Source organism: Phoenix dactylifera, chromosome 11 (genome assembly GCF_009389715.1).
Source record: "Phoenix dactylifera cultivar Barhee BC4 chromosome 11, palm_55x_up_171113_PBpolish2nd_filt_p, whole genome shotgun sequence".
NCBI lineage: Eukaryota > Viridiplantae > Streptophyta > Magnoliopsida > Arecales > Arecaceae > Phoenix > Phoenix dactylifera.
In genome coordinates this window covers 1,965,282-1,977,337 of record NC_052402.1, presented here as the reverse complement: position 1 = coordinate 1,977,337, position 12,056 = coordinate 1,965,282, and the positions used below count along the sequence as shown (strand labels likewise).

At 40.2% G+C, this 12,056-nt stretch overlaps 1 protein-coding gene across 2 annotated transcripts; it reads right to left on the bottom strand.

The window, feature by feature from the left end:
• Positions 1-4,102: 4,102 nt before the first annotated feature.
• On the bottom strand, positions 4,103-9,126 carry LOC103718970 (importin subunit beta-1-like). 2 transcript variants are annotated; one of them, XR_003387953.2, is made up of 4 exons: positions 8,955-9,126; positions 5,373-7,798; positions 4,463-5,271; positions 4,103-4,382 (listed from the first exon to the last, which is right to left on the bottom strand). XR_003387953.2 is itself a non-coding variant. In XM_008808013.4 (3 exons), exons 2-3 carry the CDS (start codon positions 7,781-7,783, stop codon positions 5,073-5,075), a joined length of 2,610 nt encoding a protein of 869 aa, XP_008806235.2. In that variant the 5' UTR covers positions 7,784-7,798; positions 8,955-9,126; the 3' UTR covers positions 4,108-5,072. The 2 variants fall into 2 exon arrangements, 1 of the variants encoding a protein (XP_008806235.2); XM_008808013.4 differs by having other exon boundaries at positions 4,108-5,271.
• Positions 9,127-12,056: the final 2,930 nt, after the last annotated feature.

Below are 12,056 nucleotides of genomic sequence, written 5' to 3'. Positions count from 1 at the left end.
ATTTGTGTGTGAAACTATCATGTGTTCACAGGAGCTCATTTTCCCCACCTCTATAGCTACTGTTATCTTCAATAAACACATGTCACCTAATTCAGTTCTTACCCTAAGGGAATGAACCTTCTGAAGCTAAGAGTGCATTTATCAAGTTGCTTACATAATAGAATATGTTTATAATCAAATGGGAAGATCAAAGCCATCCATACTTCCTATCAAGTGCATATCACATGCCTGAACCTAGTAGTATGTATCATAGTTCCAGGAAACATGTTTCCTAGTTGGGTTAGTGTTTCCACGAAGACCTAACTATGAGACCAGTTCAATTCTTTTCCATATGGCAAGATAATATAAGCCTGAGGATTTTTACAGGAAAAATGGAGTCTCCCAATTCCCAGGAGCCATTTAAACAGAAAAATAAGATAGAGGCAGAGGGAGAGATTATTTTAAGGAGGAATAGAGAAAAGGAGGGAGGAAGATGGATTTCATTGCCAATCACCTATGCCTATATCTTGTAGGCCCCCCTGCTTGTTCATTGCTTTTTATTGCTGCTTGCCATCTTTCCTCACTGTCTCCAAAGCTCTAAAACAAAAAAGGGGAAAGAAAAATAACAAGAAACATGGAGTGAAGATGATAGGTGGGGTGGGGCAGAATCAGATCAGTTACTAGATTTTTTGTTCATACATTTTTTTTTTATCTTAAAGATTTTACTCACTTGATTTGATAAGAAACAAAAAAAAAGTAAATTTATGAGGGAGTGAATTTATCAATCTCCTTAAAGTATAAATTTATGAAACTGCCCTCCTCCTCGAGGAAACCAATTAGAAACCACACCACATTAGTTGCTGAGTGGTTTTGCATGTACTTGGTACAAATTTATGTATACAGTATACACCATTTCATGTTTCCAGTTTCGGGGATTTTTTTTTTCTATAGTCATTTCCCATTTCCTGCTTATGCCTTGTTCTCGCATCCAGTTCCTCCCATGGCCACTATGATATATATAATCACTAATCAGGAAGCATAAAGCAGGCCTTCAAGGATATTTTTCCTGCACATCCTCATGACCAGCCCCTATGCAACAGAAAAATATGCATGCTTTCATCTAACCAAAATCATGACCATCAAACTTGGTACCAACTATTTCGGGCAGGCTTTATGAATACTTATTTTCCAAGAATTCCTATTCAAGGTTGCCACTAATGTGTGTAAGCATTTCGCCTTTTCACTACTTACATCCATATTACTTATTTCTCCTCTTCCTACATCCTTCAATAAAGATTAAAGCATTTCACCCTGCCTGGACCTCTAGATCTTTGTCATACACAAGTATAATATCTCACCAGATTTTCCATTATTTTCTTATAATATTCTAGATTCCTAGGCTATCCTTCCCTTTTTTTTACCACACATCCATCAACAGGTTTTTATTTCTATTAAATACTCCATTTCAGAGTTTGACATGTTTTCTTACAATTGACTACCAACTAGCTTCAATCCTCCACCTTTCCCCCATCTGGACTTGGGTTCAGAATCAACAACATTAAATGTGCTTCCATTTGTATACAAAATATGATAGCAAAAAACCAATATGCGAGAGTGGAGATTAGTTGAATCGGACACTCAATATCTTATCAAAAGACACTTCTCACAAGAATTTGTGCTTTTAAGTAAAAAAATCAATAATTGCCTCAACTTTAATCTACTTGTAAGAGGATCATGAGATCACGATATAAGAAATAACCACTCCAACTTATGATACTTTCTTTCTATGGCTTATTCTTTAAACAAAGAGCTATAAATATAGATTCGGCAACTAGAAACAGGGGGTGATATCAAACTAATATTTCTTATGGCAAATGTGATGCATGCCTTGTAAACAGATCGCCAATCATTCAGTCTTATCATGGAATAAAATGTAACTCTGCTGTATTTTGATCAATAGATAAGACATCACATCAATGGGTTTAGTCAGAAAACTTGATTGATAGCATATCGTGGTACAGTACATTCAATGGGAAACATAGTCCATGTTTAAAATGAGATTAGCTGACAAAGAAAGTATATTTAGTATTCTTATAAATTCACTCAAATCTAGATTCAGTAACCAACAATATCAAAAAGAAACCAAAGCAACCATTCAATAAAAGATAAATTTGCTTTATACACTGGACACACACATGTTAGCCAATGTAAAGAGTGCAGCTATAGAATAGCTTCCTTTTTTTTAGCAAAAGAATAACTGATCATAGGAAGCCTGACATCTGTGTATCAATTGAAATTTCACATGGCCATGAATTATCGACTGGGAGAATTCTGTTGCTGCACAAATAAGTCAATCTTTAGGAAAAAAATGTAAATGCTTATCCAACTTCCTCAGGAGCTGATGTAAATGAGGCACCTAATCCTCCCCCTCTATGATCTACTTTGCCTTAAAGCATAACATGATTCGGTATCTATCCCAAACTACGTCAAGTAAACCCGATTATGTGTCAGATTAGTTTTTGTTTTGTATAACATGGTTAGAGCAAAAGAGAAGGAAAAAAGAAACGAAAGGAAGGTAGGCACTACTTGCACAAAGCCTGCAATTTTTTTATAACGTGACACGATGATATATCCCAATTTTCAGTAGAAAATGGTTGATTAAGAGAAATCCTTCAGGACTGTTCTCGGGCAAAACTGTTTCTCCTTTACAACTCTCATATCAAGCAGACAGGCAATAGGGAGGCAGCCGTCTCTTACAATGGTATTGTAAAAGCCATTTTCTGAGTAAATTTTTCATTGTATACCCGCAGCTTCCTTTTCTTCTGCTGAGATAACCATGCCGTTGCCCGGAAAGATGGCATCGGTTAAAAAACAAATAGTCTCTTCCCGTCAAGAAGCACCATCGGGAACGAGAAAGAGCGAACCGTTTGCCACCTTATCAGCATCCTTTGATGCTTGAGCAAGCATTTAGGTAATGTTAGTTAAATTTCTATGCCGCCGACCAAATGGAGTAATGGACTAATGTCTGTGGACCAGGATGCCTAAATCTGATTTGTAGAGTTAGATGCGCATGAAATAGAAGTTTTCATCTTTTCATTCTTCAGAAACAACACTGTCTTACGCTTAGCATCCACATGTGTCAATTCGTACATCAACTAGAAAAAGGAAAAAGAAAACTCGACCATGAAAACGCAAATATAAACATCGGGTAGTTCCCAAAAACACGTCCGCCCAAGGTAAGGAAAGCAAATCTGAATAAAGAAGAACAGCAATCAATTTTTAGCTAAAAGATTGAAAGGGGAACAGACCGATATGGGCATTAGAATCCATGAACAGTGTAAGAATTCTAAAATCATATCTATCCAAGAAAAGAACAACAACTTGAGGTCCTCTATGTTTTAATAATTCCATATCAAAATTTTAGCCCAAAAAAAAAAAGCAAGATTGGAAAGGGAAAACAGACCGGGAAGAATGGAAAGACTCGGAGCCACATCAATGGCGAGGGCCCACATCGGTCACGTAGCTGCACCGACACCCTCGAGAGCGGTCTCTCGTCGCGCGAACCCGGTGGGGACGAGGAAACATCTCGGTCGCCCTCTCTTGCCGTGCTGTTCCGGAAACTATAAGCCGACACGTACGATGTATCGGCCCATCCCGGCCCATCAATCCCTCAGGCTTAGGTCCATGCGACCGGACTAGATTTGCTTTAATTTGTAGGAAACCAAGAAAAAATTCTTAGGTAATTTTTAACGAATATTATTCATTGGCAAAGAATCGGTTTCTGCCTCTATGGAGGCAGAATACTGGCAATCGACGTAGACGTTATCGAGGACTGAGATCGCTGGCCTTTGATTCGTGGAAGCCACATGGATGGTGGATGACCAAAACCAAGAAGGTCAGTCAGAAACATGAACCAGAGAGGATCTGAGCTTAGCAAGGGTGGAATGCACCAAAGAAAAGAGTCACCGCGCAGGATCCATGTCATACCTTCTTCGGCCTTCCACCCCTCTCATGCTATGGTATCATGTTTAAAAGTCTATGCAGCCATTTAATAATGAGAACTAATGCAACGGTAAATTATCGGAGAAAAATAAACACATAGATGTACAGCAGCCATATGATGTTTAATTGCCCAAAACCATATAAGAGATTCATATTATCTGCCAACTGGAACGGTACTAGGCCTGGGGAAAAAAATGCACAAGCCCCATTTCATGAGACAAACAACAAGCTACAAACAGATAAGATACATACAGGCACAATACCTCTCATGATGGTTTACACGGATAAGCATGATCTCAGGAAAAAAAAAAAAACCCATTGGGAAAAAAACAGAAATAGGGTGGGCTAACAAAGGTTATCTACATAAATGCAGTAGCATTGCAAATGAATGCTTGAGACACCTGTAAACAGGATAAAATGACTAATGTCAAATATAGAGCCTGAGTACATATGGGTAATGCAAAAGACGAAAACCACATACCGCAACTCTTCGACGTATACAAAGGCAGGGGATCATGAAATGCAGACTCGCCAACTTTTAAACAGTGCAAGACCAAGACAAAATCCCAAAAAAGAAGATTATGAAGAAGAAGAAAAAAAGGCAGAATCCAGGACAGGAAATATACATTTCCAACTTGACCACAGTGGAGAGCATGACGAGACGAGAAATTGCTCTTGCGAGGATGGTAAAAATTTTGTGCAGCACTGGGTGCTGCTATTCACTTGCAATGGCCAAACCTAAAATTTGCTTGCCTGCTGGAAAAGGATAGCTTTGGTGGAAGGTCGTCGATAAAATGAGCAATGAGCATAACTGACGTTGACTGTGACACAAAGGTCATAGGCAGGCAGGCAACAAAAACAGAGCACCCTCCAGCTTTTTTTTCAGAAGGGACAATGATCCCACCTCTTGGTGCGAATGAAGAAGGGGAACCCGACTCCAGTTGCAGATGCATGAGTTAGCAACAACTCGTGACTCCGCCCAAAAAGAAAGCCTTTTTGCGAAACAGGTGATGACCGAACACATGCAATCCCAGACCAGACTTGACACGACGCGAATGCATATGCAGACCTCTAAGACGCCGGAATTATCATCAACCAGCAATCGCCCTACTGATGGCTAACTTAGCCCAATCGGCAGATTCTTTAATCAAATGATCATCAGATGACAAGCATTCTTCCAAAAAGTCTTTGCTCGAAACAGACCGATTTATCAAAGGGCCAGCATGACTGCCTAAAGTATCAGCCAAATCTCCCAGAACACCTATTGCGGTCTTCATCACTGTATCATCCCTGATAAACAGAAGAAACCAAACATGAGGTAATCATCGGCAAAATAATTGATGATGCATATAAAGAATAAATGAAAGAAGATATATGAATTGGAAACTCACATGTCCTTCTCGCTGTACAAAGTATCCAGGAACTGAAGGACATGAGGAGCATAAGGCAACAGCAGCTGAGTCTTTGGAGAGTTCTTAAAACCTTGTAATATGCCAGAGTATGCTTCCAAAATTCCATTCCTGAGCTGATTGGTGTACTCAAGCATTTCATCGTCGGCAGACGCTGCATGTGCTGATAGCTCTGCTGCACTCTGGAGCATGGGCATAGCATAGATCAAATACTTCTCAAAGTTCTCCCCTATTGCCAAAGCAATATCGCCAAAGCAAGAAAAAATTGGGGGTTTCACAGATCTGTGCAGCTGATTGCTGGACAGATCCTTGAGGAGTTGTGTCATGATTCCATCACAAAAAGGCAGAACCTTATCCTCCAATGCCCTGCATAAATCTCCAACAACACCAACGGTAATGGCGCAGACTTGATACTCCTCAAAGTTTTGGAGACCCATTTCCAGATAAGGATAAAATCCTTGCATGTATTTGACAAAATTTGCACCTGTGGCATATGCCAAAGCACCAATAGCAAGCATAGCCTCTTCATGAACTGTTGCATTTCGGCAAGCAAAAACCCTCAAAAAGAGATCCATTATCTGGTCTGCATACTGCAAGAAGGCATACTTTGTTGTCTCTGATGCCCCCAACTTCTGGATAATGACCTGTAAGCACCCACAGAGAAGGCCCTGCAGCTCATTTTGTTTCTCTCTCTCATCAGATGACAGCTTCTGTGCCTCAAGAGTTTGGTGGAGCTCCATCATGATAACTGGCACCAACTGCATCACTATCGGAGCTGTCTCATCTGTTGAACACCTCACAACTTCATTCAGAGTCTCATAAGCTGCAGTTCGCAGGCGAGATTCTCCAGCATCTTCTCTGTGGGTAACAGTAAGGAGAGCCTGAATAATCTCCTGGAAGTAAGGAGACAATGGCGATGCTAAACCAACATCCTCATAACCTTGGGCAAGGAAATAGAGAGCACCACACGCCTTTTCAGCAACATTGGGGTCATCTTTCATGCTCTGAAGCAGGACTGTGAGGATCTGCTGACAATTTTCCTTTGTTATTATACGTGTTTCCATAGTTGAGCCATGAAGAAACTCGAATATTCTTCCGAGAGTCCATGCAGTAGTATCTTTGACATGATTATTTGGATCTTTCATCAGTGCACTCAGCATAAAATTCAGGGCGACATTCACAATGGGAATGAGCTTATCTGGTGATGGGCCCTCCAATATAGAACCAAATGCATATGTTGCCGCCTCTCTTTGCCTCCAATCTGGTTTTATTAAGTTTTCTTCAATAAAGGGCATCACGAGAGGAACTACATCATCTCCAACAGTCCTTGCAACTAAACCCAAGCATGTTCCCCCAGCCATTGCAAGATTCCAAGCCCCTTCATCCTGATCTTGATCTTCCTCCTGCTTAAGGAGCATCTCCAATAGCATAGGAACTAAAGCAGGCAGAGCCTGTTTAATAAAATAAAAGCAAGGGACGTCAGAATCTGCAGTAAAATCACCTCCATAGTCATCTAAGATGTCAATTTCCTCATCACAGATTGAGCTCCAAAACTCTATAGCCTGAAGAGCAACAGGCTCTTCGTCTTCCCTCACAGCTTTCGCTGTAATGTTAAATATATCCTGCATGTATGATGCAAGCTTCTCATAGTAGGTAGACGAGATGGCAACCAAACACTCAAATGCTGCCTGTCGTATCTTCACCACGGGTGACAGAGTCGCTTCACAAACAACTCTCATGATATAGTCCCTCTCCATGTCATTCGAGAAATTAGCCTGAGCAAATCCCAATGCGTTGTACAATGCTCGTGTAGCAGCCAGCCTGACATCAGTGCTCCCCTCAGAAGCATTCATGCCCTGAACAACTGCAGTAAGTATTTTATTCACTTGGTCTTGGTCAACAACCTGTGGAGAAACTTCCTCACACAAATAACCAAGGGTTTCAAGTGTTGCTTGTTTGACATGAGGCTGGAGCTGGTGTACGTTGGAAAGTAGAGAGCCAATGAGTTCAGGCCACTGCTTCTGAGGCAATTCAATACCTGCAATTTTAGCAATAACTTGGGATGCCGTGGACCTAGCATCAGGAACAGGAGAAGAAAGGGTCTGCAACAGGTATGCTTTGATCTGGGCCTTTACACCTATATCCAAAGATAACCATCTTTGAACAAGTTCATTTTTCCTATGCTGTTCCTTTGCATCCAAGGCATTTTTAAGAATCAAGCCAGCTAATTTACGGCTATCAACTGGCTTCTCGTTGTTTGCCAACTCACTGGAAAGAGACAGCAAAAAAGCAGGAATATTTTGTTCCTGAAATTGTTTCAGGCTTTCTTCTGCATGTTTCCTAATTGAACCATCCACTGATTGTGCATTTAAGAGGATCTGGGTTACTTCCATTGCTATCTTGTGTTTCTGAGTAAAAAATGAGAAGCAATCAGATATAGCTAAAACATGTCCTTTGTTCCTTCTTTTTTTTAATATAAAAAAAAGCATTTCTCATATCATTTTTGATCCCCAAGACCCAAAAGCGGGTGGATCTACCCAAGAGATAAGCCCACAAGAAATCAGGCTTTCTTTCAGCTATTCACTAGTGAGCATAGAATACGGTCAACAGAATATATGCTATGATTCACCTAACATTCTTCCCAAAGAAACAAATGATCTAAAAGAAATTCAACAAAACATGATAATACCAAGAGTAAGGGCAATAGTTAAAAGGGCAAAACTAATATGGATAATTAAGTAATATGAGTCTTGTTCATCATGCTTTAAATACTTGATGAAGCAAAACAGGAAGCACTGGGAGTACGAGAATAACAATAAGATATTTTTACACATCTGTTCAGACTATAAGATCAAAATAGGAAACAGCATATTAGAAACTTTAAGGGCAAATTCAAGTCAAAAAGGCACATAATGAGATCAACGTCGTTGGATTGATTATTTCTATTTATGAATTAAGTAGAGATGCATAAAAAATAACTGGTTAAAAGGAGGCAAATATCAGCAGCAGCAATAAGACCAGATCTAGCCCGGCGTTTTTTATCTTTTTTTTCGAATTTCTCTATATAAACAGCAGATCTGAAGAAATCAATGAGGCAGTTGTACTTAACAGAACGCTAACGTTATCATTATCAGAACGCTAACGATTGCGGAACAACAAGTATAAAATCTATGGTACATACCATATTTTATTCAACCTTCTGTCATCCCTCATCCCTTTCAATTCCAAACCCACAACAACAATAGAACTGATGTTGCAAAGAAGCCGTGATTCAAACCCCAGAGTGCCATCATAAGTAAACGAATCTATCCTTAAGTCCGGTTACTTGCAAAACTGAATAAATCCCTAATTTCAGACCCTCTGAATCACAGTAAGCAAGAGACTATGACAAGAAAAACTACTGAAAATGAATCAACAAAAGGCCACCTTTACCAATTAAAACCCTAGATCAAGAACCCTAATCCACCCATAAAACTCCGGTCGCTTCTTCCCGGAGAAAGCGGCTAAATTCCTCGAATCTGAACTAAATCGATTGGGTAAAAGGGAGAGTCTGAGATCACTTACGAAGATTCTTCAACAACCCCCACGCCGGAGGGATTTCAGAGAACCAATCGACGATCAGAAGCCCGGATTGGCGGCCACAGCGCGGAGAGATCCAAGAAACCCTAGGAGAGAGAAAGCAGACAAAGCGAAAACCGAAAGCGGACGCCAAGTGGGAAGCCGGAATTCGGAAATTTATGATATCTATATGCCTCCCCTTCCATGCATCTATTGAAAAATTGATATCCTTACCCCTCCTTTTAAACGAATCCACTCCCTTGACCTACAACTGTAGGCATCTATGTAAAAGATAAAACCGAAAGTTGTCTGAGACCGGCTATAGCCTATCGCAGCTCAATTGGAGTGAGATCGCAAAAAGCGTGTCGCATTATAAACACTTATTTTTTTTAAAGAAAACAAAAAAATATTGCTATATTTTATTCATTATATTGTAGTATTTGTATCTTCCTTATCGCACCTTTTTCAGATTTTTGTTTTCTTACTATATTTTACACGAACTCTCACGCGCACCCAGATCGGCACCCTTCTATGCTGACTTGAGGATCTGGATGTGGTCCCCATACCTGGGGAGAGCTTATTGGCTGTTATGGGGAATGGTGCACCCATTACTATTTTTTGACTTTCCAAAGCGAAAGAAACGTTGATTAAATGAGTTGAAACCCTAGTTAGATAATCTGTAATACAAATGCCGAACTCTTTGAACTTGAATAAGCATTCCTTTCAAATTTGAATGCCATCTAAAGGATATGAGATTTTGCCGTATTTATTGAGTAGCAAATATGACAAGCAACTAGACTATCACCTGCAAAAAAGTTGCAAACGCGACAAGCTGAGTAAGCCAGTGTCCGGCAGCGAGAATGTGGGAAAAGGCTATAATTCTGGGAACAACTCTGCTAAAAGTCTAAAAAGACTTTTGAGACACAGTGGGTTCGGATCACGCATAGAAATACATATGTACTGCTCGGATGGTTCAATTTTCTTGTATAGGAAAACAGCACACATGAAGATTGTGCTTGGTTTGGTAATTAGATTGGATTGTGTTCTCGATATTGTAATAATTTTTATTCCCCCAAAAAAATTGCAATAAACTACATTTTAACATTTTGTCGGGCGATAAAAACAGGTCTGTGTGATGCATTACTCCATGTTTGTTGATTGGATAAAATATATATTTTCAACAATAAAAAGCTTGATTTATACTATATATACATATGCTTATATTATTTCATATCTTAGCTGTACCAGCATCCATTCAATGCATAGGAGCAACAACTTCCATTTTTACTTTCAATCTCCTAACGGATCAGTTGGTCTGTGTTAGTAAAGTCTAACACTTTTGAATTTAGGTCGAGAATAGAAGATGTCAATTCAATCGAAGATTCGGCTAGTTCAAGTCAAAGACATGAACATCTCAACCTTACTCGAATCTAACCCAAATTAATGTCACATGGAACCCTCGTATGGACTACATACAAAATTTGTACATTAGACTTATACATGATTTATTTTATAGATAATATACGACAAATAATAAAATTCGTTATCTCACTCAACTTTTTTTTAGTTTAGTATGTTTTCCTATCATCTAATTTAGGTTATATTGTTTCCGTAGCATGCAAACGAAAGGATAAATCTGCCAATTAAGACTAACCAACATGGAGGGCTCCAACACTGTCATGTGTGAAGACAAAACCAAGCATGAATTATAGTTAATATTTTTACTGGATCCAGTTGGATAACCGTTGAATACTAAATGTCATGCTAGATATTCAATCTGCCTAAGTTTCACCATTAAATAAGAAAGAGTGAACCTGCCATCAAACATTGGTTACATCTTCTATCAGTTGAAAATTACATCCATCTACGAAAAATCCACAATAATACTAATCCTTGTACATTAATGAGAGAAGATCGAAACTCTTAAGCCTGTATTTGCTGAAATGAATATATAATCAACAATTTTGTTTGTAAAACAACCAGTTAATCTAGAACACAGCTCTCTTGATCTGCCAAAAATATCTTGAAAAAAAAAAGAGTTATCTTCGAGTCCATGATATAAAGTGATAGAATCTCCCTCCAGCCATACCTGACAGGTTTTGCATGATTTTTTTTTTTTTTGCTAGAAAAAAGGGGAGGGAGAAGGAAGGGACAAGCTCACCCTCGCGTAGCAACTCCTAACTGGGCATCCACCCCATCAGAAGAATGTTCGATGCAGGTAGAAATGACCGTATGTTGGGTACCCTGGCCGGTTTTACTCATACCCTTCCCACTCGTAGGGTCGGCTCGATTATTCCTCTGAGCTTCGGTACGAACTCTCCGTGTGAGTACGTTACACTTGGCACCATCGAGGCTACCAGCATACCAACACGCCCTTTCAGACCTCGTGTCCGAGCAGGAAGCATCCGATCTCCGCAATTTAATCGACGCCCATGCGTTTCGAAATCGGATCCACTTGATTGCAAGTAAGATCATGGTACCACTGAGCTACCACCTCATTGGCAAGTTTTGCATGATTTCGATGGCCTCCAGAATACGTAACCATGCACCAGCAGCAGAGCCCTCAAAATTTACCTTCACCACATCAAGGAGTACAGGGGATTTTCATTACACACTCTTACATGGAAAGGACGGACATTATTATATTGGAAGGAATAAGCCTGGGAGGAAGGATATAATTGAAGGCATCTCACATGGCGACGTCCTGGCAACCGCGTTAAGGCCTCCCGTAAAGAGAATCCTTTACAGTTTATTTGTCCCATTTGCTCCAAGGCAATATTGGAATCCAGCAAATCCACACCTGGCACGCATCATGCCGCGCCCCGGGCCTTTCCTCCTCTCTTCCTCGCGCCGCGCTGGTCGCCAGCCGACCAAGCTCTTCCCTCACTGATGCCTGGGCCTAGCGGCCGGCCTGTGGGTTTCCATTCTGGTATCCGTACCTTCTCCTTCTGGCATTCATGTCACGGGAACCTCAAGACCCGACCGGGTAGGAGAAGCGAGACTTTTTCCAAGAAACCGGGCTCTCCTTCGTAGTTACCATTATAATTCTGGTGGGCCTGTCTTTGTGCTCTGATAGGATCTGGTGGGCTCTGACTAGCCCACTATGTA